The sequence below is a fragment of the Bos indicus x Bos taurus genome, chromosome 6 (genome assembly GCF_003369695.1).
Source record: "Bos indicus x Bos taurus breed Angus x Brahman F1 hybrid chromosome 6, Bos_hybrid_MaternalHap_v2.0, whole genome shotgun sequence".
NCBI classification, from domain to species: domain Eukaryota; kingdom Metazoa; phylum Chordata; class Mammalia; order Artiodactyla; family Bovidae; genus Bos; species Bos indicus x Bos taurus.
Genome location: NC_040081.1, coordinates 116,624,427 through 116,649,110, shown reverse-complemented (window position 1 = coordinate 116,649,110; position 24,684 = coordinate 116,624,427). Strand labels below are relative to the sequence as shown.

Sequence of the window (24,684 nt, the reverse complement as noted above, 5' to 3'; positions counted from 1 at the left end):
GTAGGAGTCACCCCACCTTAACTCACGGTGTAGGGGTCACCACCCCACCTGGGCTCTCGGTGTAGGAGTCACCCCATTTTAGCTCAGGATATAGAGGAGTCACCCCAACTAAGCTCACAGTGAAGAGTCCCCCACTTGGCTCACTCCTTAAGATAAGGCTGGATTGTCTTTTTTTTCCTCTAAGGATTTGGAAAGTTAATCTCAAAATTATTGGAAAGTACACCTGCTTTTTGTCCTCTCAAGTCAATTGGAAATCAGTGGGTTTTTTCTACTTTTTAAGTAATTTTTAGAGCTAAGGTTTGAAGCCATTTGTAATTTCCTTTGAGAAAGTTTTTAAGTCTAATTTCTTAGGAAGTTACAGAGCAATCCAGGTCTTTTACTTTGTGTTGGTTTACCAAGTGTTCTCTCTTAAGTTCTCATCAGAAAGTTTTCATCACATTCTCTGTGATTTGATTGACATTGGGAACTGTTTAGCAACCTCCTCTTGAGTCCTGATCCTGGTTGTAGTTGTCTTATTCTCTTCCTTTATCTGAAGGGAACAATTTTACTAACATTATTTTCTGAAGTCCGTACTGAGTCCCGCAGTGTTCTCCTAAGCCTCCGCTCCAGCAGCTCCAGGTCACTGCAGGCGCCGCCCTGCCGGCGTGCCCTGCACTTCCACCGTGGCTCAGGACCCCCGGGGGGAAGGGGCGGCACTGCACACAGAGCAGCGAGGACCCCCAGGTTCCAGTGAGGACGCAAAGGGCAAGCGGCTCCAGAAGCCAAAGGAGGCGGAGCCCAGCATGGACCCCCCGGAGCTGCCCGTCCAGCTCCGCCCCGCAGGCGCTCGCGGAAAAGAGGACTGACCTCGCCAGTGCCCGTGAGACAAAGCCGCTAAAACAGAGGCTGGGCGTGCCGGCTCTTTCTGGGACTTTTATTTCTTTAAAATAATTCATACAAATGGTTACGGTCACAAACATGATTTTAACCAAAATATTGCTAGCCTACCACATCAGCAGGACGGCACCGCGGGCCGGGTGCTGCACCCGTGGCTGGATGGAGGCCGCGCGCTCCCACCCAGCTGCCTCATGATGCCGTCTTCGTTGGAAACAAGGGGATCATGCCAAAGTTAGGAAAGACAGCCTTGGTTCTGTTTTTCTAAATTATTCTAAAAATAAGACAAGCAGGTAGAAAAAACAATGCACTGTGTGGCGTGAAAAGAAACCGGGAAGGGTTCATTGTCCTGAGAAGTCTGCCAGCTGCCTGTCCAGGGCGCTTCACACGCAGGAGGAACAGCCGTGCGCAGTGCCGTGGCCGCCCGGCTCTCCTGCCGACAGCTGAGCAAACACACCTGCGATGTTCTAGAGACTGTACACAGACAAGGACATTCGGGGGAGTGAACTACTAACTTCTGCTGCTTAACGAGGGCGCGGAGGGCGCGGAGGGCGCGGAGGGCGCGGGGCGCGGCCGGCCCTCGGGACGGGACAACTACAGTCGACGCGGGCAGCGGCACCAGCTCAGCCCCGGCCCCCGGCCCGTCTCCGGAGACCCGGCCACCGCGGGCACCGCGCCTGCACACGCCCGTCCAGGGCTCGGCCAGCGCCCCGGTTGCAGAGCTCCGCCCCGGCTACAACTGGTCGCTCGCATGGTCTCTATCCGCCTCGGGCTTGACGGTTTGGCCGGGAGAAGGGGCGTGGGGAGGGTGGGAGACGGGGGGCAGGCCGTGGGACAGGGACATCGCGCTGGGGACGATGCCCTCCACGGCGGCCGGGATGCCGCTGGGTGCCACGCCTACCACGCCCGGGGGGTACCTGCTGGGAGAGAAGGCGCCGCGTGAGCCCGGGGGGCGCCCTGTCCCACGGCCGCCTGCTGGGCACCCCGTCCAGCCCCGCCCCGCTTCGTGCGGCCAAGACCCAGGACGCCGCCCCATCCACCACCCTGAAGGCTGCCGCCCGCTCGGGCGCGTGTGCCCCAGCCGCCCAGGGCCACGGGGGCCCAGGGCCCCGCTTACCTGTAGGCGGCCCCATTGAGCTCAGGGTGTACCACGGCGGGGTCCACGCTGGCCCAGTGGGTGGCGGCCGCCAGGTGGTCCTTGTTGACGCAGTTCTTCAGGCTGTCGGGGATCCGGCCTGGGAAACGTGGGGGAGCGAAGGATGGGGCCTGCGTCCCGAAGCCACCAGGGCCTGAGGGGGCTCTGACGGGGGCGGGGCCGGCCGCCCCTGCGGGCGCAAGGCCCTCAGGCAGAGCGGGCCCCGCCTGTCTGGGCAGGGTCCCCCTCGAAGCTCAGGGACCCCTAACCTCAGGTGGGCGACCTCAGCTCACTGGTGCCTGCTCAGACCAGAGGTTTCAGAGCTGACGGGCCCGCCCAGGAAGCTCGCACACACAGAAGACTTCCTCAAAGGTGCGGAGAGACACACGAGCTGACACCCCCAGGTCAGCGAAGGAGCGTCACAGATGCGACGCCAAGAGCCCCTGCGTTCAGAGTATGCCGCGCGGAAACGTCCCGCCCTGGTGGGTCTTGTCTCCTTCCGCTCCCAACCTGTGCCCCGCCCCGCGCCCCGCCCCCAAGGCCCACGACCCCGCCCCGCCCCACCCCGTGCCCCGCCCCTACGGCCCTAGCAAGAGCCTGGGCTCCCCCACTCCCATGCCCCCAACCCCCGACCCTGCCTACCTGTGATGGCTCTCCGGATCTCCCTGGCTGCCTCCTCACGCATCTCGATGGAGGCCTGCTCGCTGTACCAGGCCGCATGCGGGGTGCAGATCAGGTTGGGCGCGTCCTTCAAGGGGCCCTGGCTAAAGCTGCAGAGAGGTCAGAGGCTAAAGATGAGAGCCTGACTCTGGCTGGAGCCCACCCCCACATGTCAGATCTGCCCAGCCCCTCCCTAACCACAGTGGGGAGGGTCTCAACTGGGGACACGCCCAGCCCCCTGCAGGTGATTTGAGCTCTCAGACCTGGGGCCCCTGAACACCCCTGCAGGCTCCAGGGGTGAGGACCCCCCGGGCCCTGCTGCCCGACAGCCTCTCGGCTGGGGCGTCTACACACAGCCACCTGGGGGCCAGCGGCCTCGGACACTTGACAGGGGGCCCTGGTCTCAGCTCTCCCCCTCCCCCAGGTGCAGGACCCAGGGCTGTCCTGGCCCGCAGAGCTGAGCTCCCCTCCCGCTGAGACCTGGCTTGGCCCTGGAGGAAGGTCTACCCTAGGCCAAGCTCAGGCTGCCCAAAGGCAGGGCCGGGAGACCGGGTGCGGGCATGGCCCCACCCCCCACCAGGCCAGCCGCAGGCTAGTGCAACACATGAGCTGCCCGCCCACGCTGGGGGCCCCGGGAGCAGCGGGAGGCACCTGAAGGGCTCTGACTCGTGCACGTCCAGGGCTGCGCCACGGATCCGCCCCTCCTTCAGGGCCTGGGCCAGAGCCTTCTCGTCCACCAGGCCTCCCCGGGCCGTGTTCACCAGGAAAGCCCCTTGTCTCATCTGAGAAGGACAGACGATGGGCCTGAAGACGCCCCTTCCCTGGTTCTGTGAAGGAGGCTGCCCCTGCTCTGAGATGGGGCACTCCCTGTGACCCCAGTTTCACCCCGCTGACGGGCTCAGGCAGCCGTCCGTGGGCGCAGGGCTCTTCCCTGGCAGGCTCCTGTCTGTCCAGGTCTCACTTGGTTCTCACGGATGGCACAGTCTGACCAACCCCCGACCCCCGGAGGCTAGCCCAGCACGTGGGAACGGTGTCTGGCCTCACCCTCCACAGGGCTGGGGGGGTGGGACAGACAACAGTCACGGCTCCACGTGTGCACACAAGAATGTGCAGGCACTCCCATGCACATGTGCACACACAGAAGTATATGTAACCACATATGCACGTGTCTGCATACGTGTGTGAAAGTCGCTCCGTCGTGTCTGACTCTTTGTGACCCCATGGACTATCCAGTCCATGGAATTCTCCAGACCAGAATACTGGAGTGGGTGGCCTTTCCCTTCTCCAGGGGATCTTTCCAACCCGGGGACCAGGTCTCCCAGATTGCGGGCGGATTCTTTACCAGCTGAGCCTCAAGGGAAGCCCAACCATATGTGCATGTGTGTGTACACGTGCAGACAGACACAAACGCAAGCCGTGACTGCACAGGCCCACATCTATACAACCATGTGCGCACGCGGGGAGGGCCATCGGCATCCAAACTTGCCCGCACCCAGCTGTGTGCACTGCACGTGCTCACAACACAGAAGCCAGTGTACACACTGTCACTTGAAAGGCCCGGACCCAAGAGGGGCCGTGCAGGGTTAGACCATCCCGCCCACCCCCCCCCCCCGCCCCGCCCCGCCCCCCGCTCCAGCCCAGCCCCGCCCCAGGCGGTCCTGCAGGCAGACCTGCTTGACGGTGAAGTCGTTGATGAGGTGGTGGTTGTGCTCGTTGAGGCCGCAGTGCAGGGTCACGCAGTCGCTGTGGAAGAGCAGGTCCTGCAGCGTGCTGACCCGCTGCAGCCCCAGCGCCCGCTCCGTGCCGTCCGCCAGGTAGGGGTCGTAGAAGAGCACGTTGAAGCCAAAGGCCTTGGCCCGCAGTGCCACCGCCTGCCCCACGCGCCCTGGGGGAAGACGGGCATCACCCTGGGCGCCTGCCAAGCAGTGGGCGCGTGGGGAACTAGGTTTCAGGGAGAAGGGCCGGGGCCCCTGGAGTACGGGCACCCAGCAGTCCAGTGGACCTCCCTCGGGCGGCACCGCGGGGGCTGGAGCAGCCACTGGCTCTGCAGGCGGGCGATGCAAGCCAGGAGCCCCAGCTCGGCCACTTCACTGCAGCACCCGACTCCTCAAACCCAGGGAAGCCCAAAGAGGACTTCCGTTTCTACGAACAAACGTGCAAAGTGGAATTGTGTATCCAGCAGCTGCCACTGCACAGCTCTTGGGTCCCCGGGAGCCACACACAGCGCCCCAGTGTGGAGCCACCATGGCTGCGACCCTGGCCTCTGCAAGCGACGCAGGCACCGAGACCCTGCTTCAGCTCATGCCACCGGGGCCCTGCTCTGCTTTCAGGAGGGAACCAGAACACAGGCTCTGGGGGTCTCTAGAAGGGCGCAGGGTTGGCCGGAGCAGACAGCCAGGGCCACGGTCCCCAAGGCAGGTCTGACGGCCCCCAAGGACGACCAGGAGCCAGTTAGCATGCAGCCTCCGGGGCCTGTCTGCACCAACACTGCCTAGATGGGATGTGGCCCCAAATCCACCGGCCAGGGACATACAACCGCCCCACCCTCTCCGCACCCCTTCCTCCTCCTCCATCACGCCGAGCGGCCCCACCGGCCCCACCCTGGCTGGTTCTGGGCACAGGGGCCCCGTTGCTTGGTGTAGGGTGCTTGCATGGCTATGGGGCTCCGACCAGCCTTGGTGTCTGTGTGGGCAGTCCAGCAAATCACGTCGGGAGTGGGACATCCCCACGTCCTCGGACGTCCGTGGTCCTGATCTGAGCTAATGCAGGTGCGTCTCTGCCCTGCAGCTCCCCACAGCTGCACAGCGGGTGCCTCTGCCATGGAGAACCCTGGGGATCACAGATGGGGGCACAGGAGCTACGCCCCCAGGCAGGACAGGCTACTCCGTCCACACTCGCCCTCCCCTGCCTCCTCAACCCCCGAGGCCGGACCCACTCCAGTACCTCTGCCCCCAGCACGTCTCTGCTCCCTGGTTTGCTACCTGAGTTCAGGGCACCAGCCTGCAGGGCACGAGGGCAAGCGAGGGGGACAGCGAGCAGCCTCCCTCCACCCCGGACAGGACTCAGGGCAGCCACCTCGGCCCCACTTGGCAGCCCTGAGCGTTCGGCAGGTTGAGCAGGCACAAGTGTGGACGCCCACAGGCCACACATGACCCCGCCACAGGGTACGCGTGACCACGCCCACAGAGCACGTGACCCTGAGGGCACTAACACCCGGGTGGGTGTGTGGCCCCGCCTGCTGTTCCTGGGGCAGCTAAGAGACCAGGCCAGCCAGTGAGCAGCACTGGCTGGACAGCCGTCCCAGGTGGGGAACCCCCCAGCAGCCCGGCCAACCGGCCTCTCCGTCCACAGGCGCGTGCAGGGCGGAGGCCAGCGCACCTAGCCCGATGACGCCCAGGGTCTCCCCGCGGATCCTGGCGGCTCCGGAGGCCACCTCCCGGATCTGCTCAACGCTCTGGACGCGCGTGCCCTCCCGCAGCGCCTGGTGCAGCCACGTGGTCCTGCGGTACAGGTTGAGGATGTGGCACATGGTGGAGTCAGCGGTCTCCTCCACGGATGCGGCCGGCACGTTGCAGACGGCAATGCCTGGAGATGCAAGACACGCAGGGCGGTCACTGGGATGGTCTTGGGCGTCACTGACACGTCCAGGCCAGGAGATCAAGGCAGGTTACCTGCCCCCGCCCTGGACCACTGGCCACTGGCCCTTCCTGGAACGGGTCTTGGCCAGGCCACTCCTCCCCAAGCAGCGGCCTCCCTGCCCCTCAGCACAAGGACGGGCGGGGTGGGGGGACGGGACATGCATGGGAAACTGAGCAAGAAGAGCCGGAGTCCCGGTCAGACCCAAGGCGGCGCCAGAGACCAGGCCCTGCGGGGCTTCAGAGGGGAGGACCACCCAGCACGCCCAGACGTTCCTGGAAGAAGGACGCAGCCCCAGCTGGTGAAATCAAGAGGCAGAGAGGACCAGCTCCGTCAGCAGGCACGAGCCCCAGGGACACACCGGCTCGGAGAGTACCCAGCGTGCCCGGCGACAGTGGGGTGGACGCCGAGGGGAACAGGAGATGGCGGGGTGGACGCTGGGGCGACAGAGCTCAGCGGGCCCAGGCAGGGTGAGCCCTGAGACGCATGGCAGCTGACAACGCAAGCGGCTCTCTCTGCAGTTCTGAGCTGTCAGTGACCAGGTGCCGTGGCTGAGTGAGTCCTAACCTCCCACAAGGCGGTGACCAACACAGAGGAAACGCAGAGGCCACAGCCGAGCGGCACCGCAGGCGGAAAACCACCCAACAGACCCAACAGATTGAGTCTGTTTCCAAGTGTGAGTCACACACGTGTGCTCGAGAGCATGTGCACAAGAGCACAGGCACACCCCCATACGCACACCAGCATGTACACACTCCCGTGTCCTGAGTCACAACAGAAACTTCCTTTCCTGGCCCGTCTAGTGAACAGGGTCCCCGGGGGGTTCTGCAGGAGGGCGGGTGCGCTGCCCGAGGCCCGGGCCTCCTGAGGAACAGTGCCGCCAGCCTGCACCTGGCAGGGAGCTGGCGTGGGGCTCACACGCGGAGAGCCGTGTGGACGCCGGCCCCCAGGCCCCAGGCCCCCTTCGTGCGGGGGACCAAAGCAGCGAGGCCATGCCCGGGACAGCAGGCAGGGCTGCGGGGGAGGGTCCCGAGCGGCCTACCTAGGTCCCCGGCCGACTTGATGTCAATGTTGTCGAAGCCGCTGCCGATGCGCACGATTATCCGCAGAGCCTTGAACTTCTCCAGATCCTCCCTGGTCAGCGTGATGGTGTGGTACATCAGCGCGCCCACGGCCTCGTTCAGGACCTGCAGCGAGAGCAGCATGGTGACCGGCGCTGCCCCGAGCAGCCCGCGCCCCTGTGGGCCCAATAGGCTGTCTGGGTGGGAGGCCACCCGGGTCCCCGCGTGAGCACCTGCCGTGACCCGAGGGTGACGGCAACCCAGCAGACCCGCCAAGGACACCTGCCGGGTCGACAGAGGGGACGGGGCTCGCCTGACTGACACAGGGAGGTGGGAAGGGGGCTGCCCTCTCCCTGGGCACTGGACGCCACAACAGATGGAAAACAAGGGCACTGGGAGGACCCGAGACCCCCAGAACCACCGATGGGGAGGGGAGCCATGCCGCCATGCATGACCCACTCCCCGAAGAGGAGCCGCCGCGGGGCAGTGCACACCGGTCCCCAGGTGGTGAACACACAGCAGTGAGCACGGCACCCTTTCACACCGGGAGGGGCACACGTGGTCACCCCTCACCGTCACCGTGCGGGCCGCTCCCCCGGAAGGGTCGGGAGCAGCTGCAGCCCGAGGCCTCTGTCCTGCGCACCGCGGACCTTGGGGGTGGCCTCCCCCGGCCCCGCACTGGGAGGGGCATCAAGGCCGGGCACAGGTTTTATGCACGCTCGGCCAAGAGGCTGGCCTGGCCAGTGCAGACCCCGCGAGGGGCCTGACAACTCAGTCTCTGCCCCTCGGAGCGTGGCTGGGGCATCACCCCCACCCCGCCCCGCTCCCCACACGGGGGGTCAGGATGCTTGCAGGGACGGGGTGTGCATGTCTCAGCGGGGCTGCCCCGGGTGAAACCCATGTGAGCAGGTAGCTGCCAGGGTCTCCTAAGAGCCTGGCGCACAGACCTCCCCACCCGCGGGGTCTGCTCGCGTTGCGCCCCACGCAAAGCCCCTACTCGTGCACGTGCACGGCCCCACCCACCCCACCGCTGGCTGAACCCGCGTTCTGTCAGCACCCGCCCACCAGTAAGACGTGCCTGGCTGGGGGTGGGGGGCCACAGCCCAGGACCAGGAACGAGGGTCTGCTCTGGATGTGCTCGGAACAGCCAGGAACCTACCAGCTCGACCTCTGGACCCAAGGGCGGGGCCCCGGAGCTGAGCCACCTGGACCCAACGCATCAGACTCCAGGACCTGCTGCAGCTGGGGACCCAGTTCACCCCTCCCTAATGGGCCGGTACAATCCGCGACATCTCAGAGGCCACGGGGAGGCCGCGGGAGCCTGCCTGCAGCTGGGGACCCGGTTTATTCCTCCCTAACAGGCCAGTACAATTCGCGACGTCTCAGAGGCCACCCTCCCCTCCGCACAGAGCATCCAGCGCTGACTCGGGGTCCCCGGGGGGCGGAGGCTGTTGGACTCGCGGGGCTGCACGGCGGAGGCAGCAGCTGGCCCGCAGTGGACATAGCGAGTGCGGGGTGTGGGCGCTGAGGGGGGACCCTGGGCAGAAGCCAGCAACCTCTCAGACGGCCAACGGCCCTGGACTCATCTCTCCTATGATTACGGGGTGTCGAATGGAGACAGACGCAGGGCCCCCCAGAATGCAGTTCCTCGAGGGTGGCGTGGCCTTCCTTCTCGTCCTACGGGCCGAGGGGGCCCGGAGAACACAGCACAGGGGGAGAAAGGTCCAAGGCAGAGACAGCTGTCAGCAGGGCAGAGGGCCCAGGGCCTGGTCCTACACATGCGGGCAGGTGCTGCCAGCCTGGCTCGGGCCCTCCCTGCTCAGAGGACCCAGGGATCCCAGCCCCAGGCCCCCGAACGGGCCAGCGGGACCACACTGAGTCCTGACAGCCGCCCCGGCCTCCTAGGAGGGGGTGAGACGCAGGCCTGGAGAGGACGGCGTGAGGCAGTGGGCCAGCATCAGAGGCAGAGAGATTACGGGTGCACGCGGGGTGGGCAGGGGCACAGGGCAGGGCACGCGGCCGGGGCGGGGTGCGTGGCGAGGCGGCAGGCTCAGCCGTCAGGTCCCTGGGAAGACCCCTCTTGCTGCCCTGTGCTGTGTGGGCGGGGCTGTGAGGAGGCCCCCAAGGCTGTGGGCAGGCTGCGTGTGGACAGAGGTCAGTGCCCACTGTGGGTGGGCAGGCAGGTGCTGGAACCAGAGAGGCGGACACATGGCTGCCAGCGTTGGGAGGGGAGGCCCCGCGTTTAGCCTGGTCAGGCCTGGACAGGGAGACACGTGTGGCCTTCGACTGAGACGGGGGTGTGTGTCGGGGGGCGGGCTGAGGCAGGTGGGATGGGAAGGGGTCCTGGGGCGTCCTGGGCCGCGAGGCAGCGCATGGCCCAGGGCCGTCTGGAAGGTTCTAAAGCTGGGAGACCGTGCGGCTCCCAGTGTGTCCACTGGTCCCCCTGAGGTGAGTGGGCGGCTCCCCACAAACCTCTTTAGGCTCTGGTCCTGCTGCTACCACCCCGGGAACGTCCGCCCACCAGCACCACCCACCCAGCAACTGGCGATCCCACCTTATGTGAGGTGCACGCCAGTGGGCACCATGATTTTAGCTTTAACTTTAGACAGCATATTAAAAAGCAGAAACATTAGTTTGCTGACAAAGGTCCGTCTAGTCAAGGCTATGGTTTTCCCAATGGTCGTGTATGGATGTGAGAGTTGGACTGTGAAGAAAGCTGAGCGCCGAAGACTTGATGCTTTTGAACTGTGGTATTGGAAGAGACTCGAGAGTCCCTTGGACTGCAAGGAGATCCAACCAGTCCATCCTAAAGGAGACCAGTCCTGAATATTCATTGGAAGGACTGATGCTGAAGCTGAAACTCCAATACTTTGGCCACCTCATGCGAAGAGCTGACTCATTGGAAAAGACCCTGATGCTGGGAGGGATTGGAGGCAGGAGAATAAGGGGACGACAGAGGATGAGATGGCTGGATGGCATCACCGACTCAGTGGACATGAGTCTGAGTGAATTCCAGGAGTTGGTGATGGACAGGGAGCCCTGGCGTGCTGCAGTCCATGGGGTCACGAGTCGGACACGACTGAGCGACTGAACTGAACTGATCTGAACTTCTGGTGTGGCTCACCCACACAGGGTTCTGGGTAAACCCCTTTTCCACGCCTGGTCCTGTTTCTGCCGAGCGTCCCTGGAACCAGTACGAGGTGCAGCGTTCTCAGAGGGAAGCCGGGACGCCCCCAAGGGCAGTCCCACGGTGCATCAACCTCAGGGTGAGCCCACCGAAGGGCCACCACACCACGCCCAGGCCCTGGGCCCCACTCCTGTTGGTTCCTCGTGACCCTTTTCCTGGATGCAAAGTGGCCGCAACACCCCTGGTATGCCATCGACCTTCCACGGTCCACTCCCACCAACCTCCACCTGTTGTGTGATCAGCCTGTCACCGACTCAATGTTATCAAATCCACAGGGGCTACCAGGCCTGCCTGGCCGGGCACTGGGAGCAGCGGCACCTGAGGGGTGCTCACCAGGCACCAGCCCAGAGGTGGGCCAGGGCGTAGCTGGGGGGCTGGGCACCTCCTCACCTCCAGGCTCCCCTCCCAGCATCTCACACACACAGACATGCATGCATGCACACACGCACGCACACATGTGGACACCTGCACAGAGAAAGACACACACGTACACACAGACACACGTACCAGACACCTGCACACAAAACACATGCGCACACACACACACAGACGTGCACACAGAAACACATGCACACACACGCAGACACACGCACACACGTGTACACACATACGGACGCCTGCACACAGATAAATACACGCGCGCATACACAGACACGTGCACACAAACATGCACGCACGCACACACACGTGTGTGTGCACACACCCTCAGTGAGGCCCAGGGCTGACACTCCCAGACAGCCCCAGGGGTTTCCGGACGACGGGCCAGGTGGAAGGACGGTGGGCTGAAGACTGCAACCCAGATTCTTGGGGGCCTGCTGGAGCACACCAGATGGGCATGCAGGGGCCCAGCTGCCCTGGGAGTCTCAGGGGCCTGCCAGAGCACCGCCCGCCAGACTGGCATGCAGGGGCCCAGCTGCCCTGGGAGTCTCAGGGGCCTGCCAGAGCACACCAGACTAGTAGGCGGAGGCCCGGCTGCCCTGGGAGTCTCAGGGGCCTGCCGGAGCACCGCCAGAGTGGCACGCGGGGGCCTGGCTGCCCGGGTGTCTGTGAGCTCCCGGGGTGGGGACGGGTCACCCGCTCCTGCAGGCTGCTGGGCCGGGTCTACACCTCGCCCTTGCTCACTCTCCGCTGAGACGGTCGTTCCTGCCCGCTGAGGGGTCTGTTTGCTGCTAACCCCCAGCTGGTGCGTGCACTGCAGACATCCCTCTGTCACCCCCCTCTCTTCCCTGATCTATGTGACTTGTTTTGTGGGGAGACCGCTGGACTGCCTCACGGCCAGACAGACCCTCTTTTCCACACGTGACCTGCAGACCTGCCGCACCTGGTCTGTCGGGGGCGGGGGAGGGGACAGCCTCGCGGACACCCCTCTCACTCCCGGGTTTGGCGTGCACACAGGGCACTGCCCAGCATCCCTCAGGTCCCCTGAGTGGGCCCCCACTGGCACCACTTGCTCTGAGTTTCCCTGCGCTTCACGTCTGCCTCACGTGGTCTCCGCACATCCCTGCTGGGACTCCGCTGACCAGGTCCCCGCTGCAGCCCCATGACCCTTCCCTGAGCGCACCCCCGTCTTCCCCAGCTGGCCTGGCCCTCGATGGGACCCCAGGCCTCCCTCTTCCACGGCCGCCTCCACCTCGTGGGGGCCTGACTTTCCCCAAGAGCCTCAGAGGGAGCGGCCAAAGGGCAAGACGCCCCCTCAGGGTCTGCATGCTGGGGAGGGGGGAGCAATCTCAGCTGAAACCCTTCTCCCAGGAGCTGTGCACCTGCCTGGGGCCACTTTGATTCCTGTCCCCCACCCTGGCGCTGGTGAAGTCTGAACCCTGAACCAGGGCCTCCGGGGGCCCCTGACACTTGTCCTGGCTCATGGTGGGAACATGGGAGCTTCCATTCAGCTCTGAAGTTTCTCACGTTGTGGTGAAAATGTCCAACATCCATCCAGCTATGAAGACGAGCGGGCGTTTCCCCAGTGCCTGCAGCCACGTGGTCTAGGGGCCCCGTCAGCTCCACAGCCATCGGGGTCCTGGACTTCTGTCTTGCTGCCCTGCTGCTCCCAGGCTCCATGTAGCTTCCCCTCAAGGTCTGGGTGGCTGCCCAGGCTCCAGCCGTCACATCTGGTTGCTGCTGGGCTGTGCTCAACTGTGCGGCCCCTGGACTGTGGCCCGCCAGGCTCCTCTGTCACGGGATCTCCCAGGCAAGAGTACTGGAGTGGACGGCCGCTCCTCTCTCCAGGGGATCTTCCCGACCCAGGCATCAAACCCATGTCTCCTGCGGCTCCTGTGTTGGCAGATGGACTTGGCGACACTGTGCCACCCAGGCTGGCAGAGGAAAGACAGCTCTGCACACGCAGGCTGCAGCAGCCCTGGCTCAAGTGGGGGCGGAAACGGGAGCCCCAAGGGCGGCTGCACTGGGGCCCGCCCCCCCGGGGAGTCTGCATCTCTCCATGCTCCTCTCTTCCACCTGCCCTCTGGGCTTCCCAAGACTACGTCTTCCAAGCTTCCTGCTAAAACTTAAACCTTTCGCTCCTGTATTCAGTTTCCAAGAGCTCCTCTAGCCCTCCTGGGACTCCTTCCTTGCTGCGTCCTGCGCAGTGTCCAGCCAGGCAGCCCTCCGGCCTAGGAACGGCAGTCACGCGGTTCTAACACCTCTTCTCTCTGAAGCAGAAGGTTCTGTTCCCCGGACATTTCTTCTGCCTCTTCTCTGACAGGCGAGGCCTCGGCGTGGCTCCCGTGGGTTTCAGGACGTAGAGGGCCGGTTGGGGGAGTTGCCACCTGCCTGGCAGGGTGGGCAGAGCTCGCTGCAGAGCCGAGGGCCCTTCCCCTGCCCAGGGGCCTACTGAGTAGCTTATTTGGGTTTTATAGTAACTGGCTGAAATAGTTTTGGTAACTTACAATTTTAGAAGACACGTTTTATCTTAGTTTTCCAATTCATTGGCAAACTTGTTTTAATATTGCTTAAAATTTTTAATTTTTTTTTAATTGGGTGATTCACTTTTGGCTGTGCTGGGTCTCTGGTGCTGCGTGTGGGCCTCCTCTGGTGGCAGCAACAGGCTGCTCTCCAGGTGTGGTGCATGGGCTCCAGGGCATGTGGAACCTTCCCAAACCAGGGGCTGAACGTGTGTCCCCCGTATCGGCAGGCAGATCTTAACCACTGAACCACCAGGGAAGACCTGCTTATGATTTTTAAAAACTTCTCCCTGTATCATCTCTCTTTTATTTCCACTGGTTTTTCTAAACGTATCTTTTCTGTCTGAAACAGCGTAAGACTCACAGGAAGCTGTCCACGGGTCACGTCCTATCAGAGGAGCCGCCACCTCCTCGCAGGACTGCCGTCGCCACAGAGGAACGCCCTCCCGTCAGCACGTGAACCCGGCACCTCGGCCTCCCGGTCATGGAGACGGGCCAGGGTGATGACTGGCCGTCCCTGCCAGCCAAGGCCAGCACCCGGCTCGCTCTCCCTTCTGCTGGCCAAGCAGGCGCCACAGGCCCGGGCCCCGGGCCGAGGGTGGCTGGGCTCCCTCTGGTTCCAGCCACGAGGCACGAAGCTGCTGGGGGCTCTCGGGGATGTCAGTGTGGCTGTGGGGCTTGCTTCTCGAGTAGAAACACTGGCCATGGGCCCGCCGGGTGGGCAGCCCGAGCCTGCTTGGCTCGGGGGCCCACCCACCTGGGCTCCGGGAGCCGCCGTGCTTCTCTCACCTGCAGTCCGCGCCCCCGTCAGCACCGGGCTCCGGCCCCTCCGTCAGCTCTCCTCCTGGCCCGTCGCCGCCCTGGGTCCCACCTCGGGCCCTCACCCAGAGCCTCTGCCCCAGCTGGCCGCCTCCCCGCCCACGCTGCCCAGTAGCCAGCAAGTCTGCTCCGCGCTCTCAGGTCAGCGCCGCTGTTTCAGCTCCACATCTTCCTGACGTCTTTTCTGTGCTCGGCTCCTCCTGGATTCTCAGACTGTTTCCACATCGTGGTTGTGGCGGCAGCCGCCCCGTGGCCTTGTGGGGCCCCTCTCGTGACTGTCTTTCACTCTGTTTTTTTTAATTCGCTCAGTTGTGTCTGATTCTTTGCAACCCCGTGGACGGTAGCCTGCCAGGCTCCTCTGCGCATGGGATTCTCCAGGTAGGAACACTGGAGTGGGTGGCCATGCCCTTCTCCAGGGCTCTTCCTGACCCAGGGGTTAAACCCGTGTCTCTTAATGCCTCCTGCACTGGCAGGCGGATTCTTTACCACTAATGCCATCTGGGAACCCCCAAAAGTGAAAGTGTTAGTCCTCAGTCGTGTCTGACTCTGCAACCCCATGGACGGTAGCCTCCAGGCTCCTCCCACGGGATTCTCCAGGCAGGAACGCTGGAGTGGGCGGCCATGCCTTCTCCGGGGCTCTTCCCGGCCCAGTGATCGGGCCCAGGCCTCCCATGTTGCAGGTGGTCCCTTCCCGTCTGAGCCACGGGGACGTTCTTGCTCAGTCCTCCCCTCCCCTGAGGCCCAGTTGTCTTTGTCTGCGCGCTGCACTAGCTGTGATCTGCACGATGACTTGGGGCCCAGGCTGACAGCCTCTCCCCACAGAGAACCGTCCCCTTCCTCCTGCCAGCCTCCCAGGCACAGGGCGGGGGCCTCGATCACCCACGTTCAAGGCTGTGGGCGGTCCAGGCCAGATGTGGACACGTGAGGACGGGTCTGGTTCCAGCTCAGCCTTTCCCCAGGGGCCCAGCACAGAGCCGGGGTCCAGCCGGGCTCCATGCTCACTGGCCCATGAGGTGCCAAAGCTGCCCAGCCTCTCAGCTGCCACTGCCAGCCCAACAGGTGTGCCAGCCCAGCAGGCGAGGCTTGGCCATCGCCTCAGTTCACCCTGCAGCATCTGGGCCTCTCCCAACCCTGCGGGCCCTCCAAAGTGCCGAGGTTTTATAAGCCTTCGTCCAGCTTCCTCAACTGACTCGGGAAAGGTGGTTCTGAAGTCTGGTCGGCTGTGACTACAGACAGAAACCAGATTAACGCACTCCCGTCTTGGGGAGCCTGGAGCTTCCAGGACTCGCGTCACGAGAGCTGCAACCACACGGCACAGGGTCGGGGCGTCCCGGTGACCACCACCGCTGTCATCAGTACGGGCTGGGTGGGGGGACCGCCCGCCCCCTGCCAGCACCGTCCACCACAGCTGAGTCCGAGGTGCCACTTTCTAGGGAAGACCTGTTTCCAACAGAGACGTCCCTGCGCCTCCCGACAGGCCAGGAGGCACCTGCTCCCCACCCGCCCGCGTACCTTCTCGTGGATCTCCTGCGTGGACTGCGCGTCACAGAAGGCCACGGTGGCCACGTCCTTCAGGATGGGCATCTCCACCGTGCAGTCCCGGCCGTCCAGCAGCGCCACCAGGGGCCGGGGGTGCATGGGCCCGTTCATGATCGGAGGTCGGACGCCTGCAACGACAGGGCCAGACGCTCAGCTCCCTTCCGGGACCTCAGCCCACCCGCCATGGACCTCGCGCAGCCCACCCTGAGGACTTCCAGCTCCGTGCGTCCAGCCACTGGGATCTTTGTCAAAAATAAACTAAAAAAAGCCAGGGGCAGTTGGTACAGCTCACTGCCACCTGAGCGGCCACTGACAGCAATGACACCCCCACCACAAATCAGGGCCTTGGGGACACAGAGCCCCAGGCCCCCTGCATCGCAGCCAGCGTCAGACACGCAGGCCAGAACATGGGGGGCTCGCGGGCATGCCTCACGTTTCTCTCTCATTCCAGGCTGCAGCATCGCTGCCCCAAACCCGACAAGGACCCAGCCGGCTGCAGCCGGAACCACCTCTGCCTGAAGGGCTGTCAGAAACTCCCTCCTTCCACTTGACGCCCAGGCAGACACGGGAGGGCGAGCGGACATGCGAGGTGGCCGCTTCCACGGCCTGCGTCGGACCCCGGCCCTGCACCCTCAGCAGAGCGCCGGGCCCCTCCGTCTGCAGGGAATACAGTTACTGCCGCCCTGTCTCTCCAGCTCCCCCTCAAGAACAGAGCGTCTCACTCGGGAACAGCACCCACGTGGGTGTGACACACGCCCACCCACAGCTGTGTTCAGCTTCAACTTCGCAAACCTTGAACCACGCAGCCCCGAGAACTACGCCCTAGGGTCCAGGGGCCTCTTAGCCAGAAGGCACTCATGGAGCCTTGAGTGAACCAGCGGGCGGGGCACACAGACCGGAGCCCCAGCAGACACCGACCGGGGGGCACAGACGGGAGCCCCACCAGACACCGAACGGAGCCCCGACAGACACCAACCGGGGGGGCACGGACGGGGGCCCCGACAGAGGACACCAACTGGCAGGGCCGGGGTGGCAGTGACTCCCGGCCATAGCGAGTCTGCCGGGAGGTCGGAGAAGCCTGCTACCTCCTGCGGCCTGGCCAGCACCTCCCCCCAGGACCCTCTCCAGAAGCAAAGCCCAGGGCCCCTGGGGCGTCCCTGGCTGACCCCACGCACTCGGGGACCAGGCGGCTCTCCTCCTCGGGCAGCCTTGCGTTCCTGAGCCCGAACCAACCTGCCATCTCTCAGTATGGGCGCAGCTCCCACGACCATGAATTCAACTGTTCAAAGCAGCTATCTTCAGAATCCCCCGGCAGAACCGCGGCCTGTCACTGCGTCCTCATCCCACGTCTTTTATTGTCTCGAACCAAAGCTCCTAGGCGCCCGTCCACGGCGACCACCGAAGCCCGCGCCGGGTCAAAGTCTGACTAAAAATTAAACACAAGAGACACGTTAAACGCCACCGAGGGCCAACTGGACTCCTGAGCCCGGGTCCCCACGTCCTCGACCCACGGCCACCGGGCGGGACCTGGTGTGGGGGTGACCGGGCAGGCCACAGCCAGGACTCAGAGGCTAGAGGCTCACCCCGAAGGTCACATCCACATGCCCAGGACCCCCTAGACGTCACCCTGTGCATGAGCTGGGAGGGGTGGAGGGTGGACGGCTCAGGGAACACGTCTGTGGCCAGTTCTGGAAGCTTCTGTCTCATGGGGCCCATCACTTCCTGGGCCTGGGATAGGGCAAGCAGACTGGCCTTCCATGGAGGTTGCTGGGGAGAGGCCCCTGGGATGCAGACCCCAACCTGGACACCCCCCTCACAGGCCTGGACATGGGGGCTCCCCAGGCCAGTGGGCACATCAGCCCCCTTGGGCAGCGTCCTGCGGCCGGGGTTAGATTTAGGGGTGGTCTTCCCCAAACAGCTCCGGGGGCAGGACGACCCTGGACAGTGGCCGGGCCGTGACAGGGCCCGCATGCAGGTCACACGCCATCGGGGACATGGGCTGACAATCGGGGGCTGGGGGTGAGCGCAGACCACCCAGCCCCGACCCCGAGAGCCCGGTTCACCGTCTCAGGGTGAGGCCACCCCCAGCATGGGGCAGACCGTGGGTACCTGCCACAGGGCAGGGGCCTCCCAAGGCCCAGGCGCCCTGTCCGCCTCACGGCGGCTGCCAGGAAAAGGGCCTGTGTCCACGGAGAGCGCCGAGTGGGCCTCCTTCCCACCCTACCCTGGGCTGCACTGCTATGATGGGCTGCAGGAGGCCGGCCCCACACACTCCTGGGCCCCGTGGACAGTGACGTCCAGAGGCCCCCCGCCCAAACTCCCATCTGCGCACAGCCCTTCCGAGGGCAGGACGACCCAGCCACGACCTACACCTTGCGTTGCCCGAGTCCTTCCTGATCCGGCCCCTCCCAAGAAGTCCTGGCCAACAGACCAGGCTCAGGCCATGAACCCAGGACATGGGGCAGGTGCAGCCCACTTCCAACAGCCCCTCAGTCAGCAGCCTGCTCCCCTCCGGGCCCACCACCCGATGGGCGGCCAGCACCCAAGCTGATCCCATCACTAGCTCCTGTGTGGCCCAGGGGTCACCCCCACGTGGCCGCGAGGGTTGAAGCCCCCCAGCATCTGGGTCCTGTTTGCCATCTTTCACAGGCCCACGAGCGGGGGTCATGGCGCCTTGGGCCCCAGTGTCCGCAGCGTGGATGGCAGCCCCGTCGTGAAAGGACTCGGTGCCCTGGATCTGTGCTTCCTGAGCCTGAGACGCGCACTGGGCTCCCCTCACACAGAGCAGCAGCGCTCCTCTCTGAAACCACAAAACACGGGGAACCGACGTTTCCATGGTGCAAACGGCGACGCTCCTCTGCCTTAACTTCCCTCTGTGAAAAATGTCCTCAATTAGCCGTCAGACAGCAAGTATCCCCCCAGCACGGCAGACACGGCCCCGGGACAGGAGGCCACCCCACCAAACCGCAGCAACCTCACCGCCAGCCCCCAGGCCTCAGCCTCTCAGAAGGCACTCGGGGACACTGACGGGCAAGGGATGCCCAGCCGGACGGCAAGCCAGCCACCAGGGACGCTGGCCCGCCTTGGGGTCTCCCTGGCTCAGCAGAGCTGCCCTGGGGCCCCAGCTTCACACCCAGTGACATATCACAACCAGGGGTGGGGGGTGTTCTGCTGGCTGCGATGGCCCCTTGGCCCACCCCTGTGCCCCGACGGGCAGGGCCAGGAGAGGGCACTCAGACAGCCCAGACTGCAAGGGCAGCAGGGGTCAGGCCCCAGCAGTCACCTCCGCACGGCCGAGTAGGCCGTCCTGTGTGCTGCCCTCTGCCCAGAGACCCACGTGTGCAGGTGATGGGACTCCAGAGGGGTTACAGCCGGCCTTCTGGCAGGAGGCTTCCGCCAGCCTCCTCCCTAAACCCCAGAGAAACCAGGAAGTGGGTGGGGGGTGCCCAACAGGCCTAAGCGGTCACTCACGGGCCCCCAGTCACCAGCGCCCTGCCCGCCTAGGGCCAGGCTCTGCCCCTCAAGTGAAGCCCCACACCATGCCCTCCCGGCCCTGATATGGCAGCCGGGACCCCGGGCTCTCGTGCCCACCGCTGGCCCACCTGCTGTGAAAACGGTCTCAAAAGAAAGCCCCGCTGCACCGAGCAGCCTGAAGAGGCCAGCATGTCCCCCACTGCGGGGCAGGGGGTGCCCACCCACTGTGGGCCTGGGGGCTCGGGTGCCAGTCTGGACAGGTGGAGGGCCCCGGTCAGAGCTCAGGCCCAACGCACAGACTGGAGGCGCCCTCTGGCGGGCACGGCAGATGGGCCACGTGAGTCTGCTCTGTGCCAGTCCCAGGGCCCTGTGGGCAGGACGGCAGGGTCCAGTGGCCAAGACTTGGGGATTCGACCGTCTAGTCATGCTGGGGATAACGCAAGACCACGGTCGAGAAACTTCCAGGCCAGCGACGGGCACACTCGTGGGGTGAAAACGCTAAGCCCCGTCTGGTTTCTAGAGACAAGCAAACAGCAGCCCGTAAGCGACCTCACTGTTCAGCACGCCCGTGGCAGAGCCCGACACAGGGCCGTAGGACAGCCTCAGGGTCGCGGTCACGTCCAGGGCCCCCCGCCACCCCCACCCTGCACACCCCGCCAGGCGCCTCCCGGCCTCCGGGCAAACAGCGCCTTTAAGGAGGGTGGAGGAGGCCTGCAGGGACCCAGGCACGTGGCCAGCAGGCGTGGCCTCGCGGTGGCACCCAGACATGTCCCATGCCCCCTGTGGGTGCAGGGCCATCCTGCCGGGCCCCCGCCCCCACCCTGACTGGACGAGTCTCAGGGGAGACACGGGGGTCTGCAGTCCTCCCCCAGGGGAGCAGGGGTCGGAGTGACACAGGGGGAGGGGTCGTAGCCAGAGGTCCCTCGCCCTGCAGACTGCAGACACACCCGCCCCGCACCCTCTCCAGAAACTGGGCCCTGTCTGGAGGTGACGCACGGCTGGCTCCTTGCAAATAAACTCTGGGGACAGAAGCGATGGGGATGCCCCCTGCCCCCTGGGTGACTCCAGTGACCCTGGGGAGGGCCCATCTTGGAGGCAGGTGGCTGACAGTCAGGGCACCTGCCAGGGTAGAGGCTCCGTCCCCTCAGTGGCAAGGCAGCGAGGAGCAGGTGGGTCACCTCGTGACAGCCCAAGGTTCCCAGGTACTCACACACCGTCCTGGTCAGCCCTAGACCCAGGACTCTGAGCAGAGGGGCCCGGCCCCGGCCCCCTCCCACCCTGCACCTGCTGACCCCACAGAGGTGCTGTGGGCGCTCGGGGTGGGTGTGCTGGGGGCGGGGGAGGCAGGGAGACAGGCACACCTGCTGGGCGGGGAAGGGCCGCACCTGCTGGGCTGCAGCCTCCCCACTAGACTTCACTCTCCTTTTCCTCCCAGTCTCACCCCCTACCAGCCTCCCTGGTCCCCTCCTGCCCTCTCTGGTTTTGCTCAGGGATGGACATGGATGCCAATCGACCTTTGGGGCCCTGAGACCAGGACACAGGCTCTGCTGGGCTGGGCTTCTGGGGGCACTCAGTGAGCATGTGGGGAGGCAGGGACTTCTGATGACCAGCCTGACGCAGGGACCATGCTGGCCCCACGGCAGGGGACAGGCGCCATGGGCAGCGTGGGTGGCAGTGCCCAGCGTGCACGCCTGTGCCCAGCGGCACAATGAGGGGCAGGGGGACGCAGCGGCCGGTGAGAGAGGAAGCCCCTCTGAGGGCTGGACACAGCCCTGAGCTCCCCCGGCTCCCAGGCAAATGCTGGGAGAGGACGATGGGGCCAAGGCGGACGTCCACGCGAGCCACGGCCCAGCCGGGCCCAACAGGACGGAGGGCACTGGCCAAGGCCCAGCAGGCAGCCGCGTCGACACCCCTCCCAGACCCCGGGACAGGCAGACGGCACCCTGGAACAACACCTCATAGCAGCAAGAGGGGATGGAAGGGACCAGAGGGGACGGCCGGGGACCCGGGCTGCGACTTGACAGCCACGCTGAGGGCGATGCCGACAGGGGGAGCTGCGTGGGGGACTCTCTGCACCATCTCACACTCACTCCCGCCCGTTCCACACACTGGGCACGGCCTGCGCTGGACGGCCATTCCGCCCCGCCCCACCCCAGCCACCATGCACCTGGGCTGCATTCTGGGGCACAGCTCCCCAGGGTGCGGCTGCTCTAGGAGAGACCAGGGCTGTGGCTGGCAGACTCCAGGCTCACCAGAGTCGCTGAGCCCCCAGACTGATCACACTGAGAACCCGGCCCTAGGCCTCACTGCTCCCACAGCACCAGGTCAGGGGCGCGGGCTGGCTCACGCCTCCTGATGCGGGGCTACCGAGCATTGCAAAGTGAACACACCAGAGCTCACCGCCAAACAGCCTCTGCTTCCTCTCCAGCCCCAGGAACTGCCCCTTCAAACTCAAGCTCCAAACTCTGCAGCCACGAACAGGGTCCCTGACCCCACGTCCAGTCCTCCAGCCATCTCCCTGACCCCGCGCCCCGCCACACTCCACCAGGCCTCTGGCCTGCACACTGCGGCTCCTTGGTCACCGCAGTCCCTTGCACACACCTCATCAGCAGGAAACGCACGCGTCACTGCCCCTGGTACCTTCCCATCCTCCTCTGCAAAGCCGGCCCATCGGTCAGGACGTGCCCTTTGGCTGACCACCAGTCACAGCTCTGACACGCCAATGCCCCCTGCCCACCCCCGTGTCGCTCTGTTTGAAGAGCCGGCAGCAGCCACGCCTTCTCCAGCTCACCCCTGCCCCCAGCACAGCCGTCTGAGCAGGGGTCTGGCCACACTGACAGGATGGGTCTGGCTGTGGTGGATGCTGAGCCTCTGTAGGCAAGGCCAGGGGGCTCCCCCAGGCACGCAGGGCTTCACAGCACCCGCAGGACCACCCACCAGAGTCAGCCTCGTTCCGCAGTGTCCTCTCAACTCCTCAGAAACCAAAAGGCGCCCCGCACACGTGCTAGATAAAAGCCGTGCCGAGAGGCGTGAGTGTGTCACGAAGACTCTTCCCCACGCGCGCTCACCTCTCCCACCGTCTTCACTCATGCCCACCTGTGTGCACGTGTCCTGCTACCTTCATGCTGCTCGAGTCCCAGGAAGAACTTCATCCACATCAAAGAACAGAGAGGGGCAGGTTCACTGTGATGCAGACCGTGACTGCGGAGGTCACCTTCCTGCCTTCCAGAGAGAGTCTGCACAGAGCCCCTGGCCCTGAGCCTTGCCCCCTGCCCCCCCAGGGCCTAGCACCCTCCCCATGCCCCACCCTGCCCCTCCACCTGACAGGTGGCACCCGCTCGGTCACGTGACCCCACTTCTCACGCTCCATCCCCACTCTACAGCCACGACACAGCACAAGGAGTCCACGACCATGCACCGGTCAGGGGCTCGGCCCGGGTTCCCTGAGGGCCAGGCCTGTGCTATTGCCTGCTGCAACCACTCGTCCAGAGGCTCAGGGATGCTCCCCATTCAAGAATGGACAGGAGACGCTAACCCACAGGGCACCCCAAGCGTCCACACTGCTGGAGACAAGCTTTCTCCTGAGTATCTGTCTCTGCATACATACATTTGAGACTTGGGTGAGGGGGTCCTGGAGAGGGAGAAGGTGCCCCCATGGAATAAGACCTGGAGACCCCACTCTGGACCCCTCATGTGCGACCCAACTGTCCAGTCATCCAGAGAAGCGGGACGAGTGGTATAACTCCTCGGGGCGGACTCGGAAGAAAACCAATCCCATCGCACGCCCCGACAGCGAGCCTGTCCTAACCAACCACAGAGAAGAGCATCACCGGAAAGGAGGCTGCCCGCCAGGCTCCCCGCTTCAGAGGCTGCCCGCCACAGCCCGCCTTCCCGCAGGGCCAGGGCCGGGGGGCCCTCCGCGGCGGGCAGGCACCGGCCAGAGGGAGCCCCGCCCGAACCCACGGCCGCTCCTGCATCCACAGACCTCAGAGCCCGGGGCCCGGTCTGCGGGCTCCCGGGGACAGGGCGGGCGCGCGGGAAGCCGCGGGGGGCGGCCCCTCCGCAACCGACTGGACGCGCCCCCACCGCGAGGGGGCCCCGGCTAGGGAGCTGGGCCTGCTCGGGGGCGCGACAGGTGGACACGGCCCGGCCCGACGGGGGCGGAGCGCGGCGGCCAGCAAAGCACCACCGCGGGCCGCCCCCCGGTCGCAGGCTCGGGCGCCGCCCGGGCACGGAGGGTGCCTGCTCCCCACACTTGACAAAGCAAGGAGGGGACAGGGTGAGACGGACGCGGCCACAACCGTCCGGTCACTCGGGCGGACAGGGGCCTGGGACGGGTGTCACCTCCGCCGGTGACCGGCACGGCGCCCCCCGCCGCCTCGTCACGTCAGACGTTTCAACAGCGGGTCCGCAATGCCCAGGGGCGCAAAGCCCCGGAAGGCCCAGCCCCAGAGGACGAGGGGCCACCGGCGCGCCCGGCCTCCCTGCGGGGCCCCGCCGGCAGGAACCCCGCCAGCCGGGACCGCAGGGCGGACAGCCCGGCAGGGACCCCGCCTCGGGCGCGGAGTCCCGGCCGCGACGGTCCTGAGGGCCCCGCACCCCTTTGTGTCACCTGCGCGGGCGGGCGGGGCGGCGGCGCACGCGCACTCGCGCACAGAAGCCCGCGCACGCGCGCGGCGCCCCCCGCGGCCCTGACCCCGGCCCCGCCCCCCGACGCCGGCGCGCACACGCACGCAGCACGCGCACGGCACCACCCACGGGCGGGGGAGCGGGGCACTCGCACGCAGCAGCCCGCGCATGCTCACGGCGCCCCCCGCGGCCCCGGCCCCCGGCCCCCGGCGCGCGGACGCCGGCGCGCACGCGCACTCGCACACAAAGCCGGCGCCCGCGCCCGCCCCGCCCGCCCCCGCGGCCCCGCCCCGCCCCGCCCCCGCGGCCGGAAATGCGCGCGCGCGGCCTTACCGAGCGGCAGGCCCTTGTTGAGCAAGTGCGAGCTGCCCATGGAAAGGCGCGGGCGGCCGCGGGCCCCGACCAGTCCGGCGCGCTCCGCCGCGAGCCCGGCGCGTGGCGCGGCCTGGGCGCCGTCCGCCGCTCTGCCCGCTCGCCTGCGCCCGGGCGCCGCCGTGCCGAGCCGCCGCGCCGCGCCAGCAGCCGCTCCACCGGGCGGGGACAGGGCGCGCGCGCGGGCGGGGCTTCCGGCGCGGCGGCCTCCTGTTTCCAGGCGCGGGCGCCGCGCAGACCACGCGGGCGGCTGCAGGCCGCGCCCGCCCGCCCCGCCCGCCCCGCCCGCCCCCGGGGCCCGGCTCCCCGCCCCGCCCCGCCGGCCGCACCTGCCGGGCGCCCCGCGGGCCCCGCGCGTGCTCACGCTGCGGCCCCCCGGCCTGGAGCCTGTTGAGCCCC

General features: G+C 65.8%; 1 protein-coding gene across 6 annotated transcripts; it reads right to left on the bottom strand.

The window, feature by feature from the left end:
- Nucleotides 1–892: 892 nt before the first annotated feature.
- On the bottom strand, nucleotides 893–24,350 carry CTBP1 (C-terminal binding protein 1). 6 transcript variants are annotated; one of them, XM_027545241.1, is made up of 10 exons: nucleotides 24,247–24,349; nucleotides 17,044–17,236; nucleotides 15,784–15,938; nucleotides 7,347–7,491; nucleotides 6,047–6,253; nucleotides 4,339–4,553; nucleotides 3,320–3,450; nucleotides 2,651–2,778; nucleotides 1,991–2,108; nucleotides 893–1,793 (listed from the first exon to the last, which is right to left on the bottom strand). In XM_027545241.1, exons 2-10 carry the CDS (start codon nucleotides 17,048–17,050, stop codon nucleotides 1,607–1,609), a joined length of 1,293 nt encoding a protein of 430 aa, XP_027401042.1. In that variant the 5' UTR covers nucleotides 17,051–17,236; nucleotides 24,247–24,349; the 3' UTR covers nucleotides 893–1,606. The 6 variants fall into 6 exon arrangements, with proteins under 6 accessions (XP_027401042.1, XP_027401043.1, XP_027401044.1 ...); XM_027545242.1 differs by lacking the exon at nucleotides 24,247–24,349 and adding an exon at nucleotides 23,629–23,874; XM_027545243.1 differs by lacking the exon at nucleotides 24,247–24,349 and adding an exon at nucleotides 22,381–22,545 and having other exon boundaries at nucleotides 893–1,790.
- Nucleotides 24,351–24,684: the final 334 nt, after the last annotated feature.

Coding starts and splice junctions, on each gene's coding strand:
- CTBP1 (XM_027545238.1), bottom strand. CDS start 24,286: ATGGGCAGCTCGCACTTGCTCAACAAGGGCCTGCCGCTCG. Junction 6,254..7,346: donor CAAGTCGGCCGGGGACCTAG/GTAGGCCGCTCG, acceptor TTGCATCTCCAG/GCATTGCCGTCTGCAACGTG. Junction 2,779..3,319: donor CACGAGTCAGAGCCCTTCAG/GTGCCTCCCGCT, acceptor ACCTCTCTGCAG/CTTTAGCCAGGGCCCCTTGA.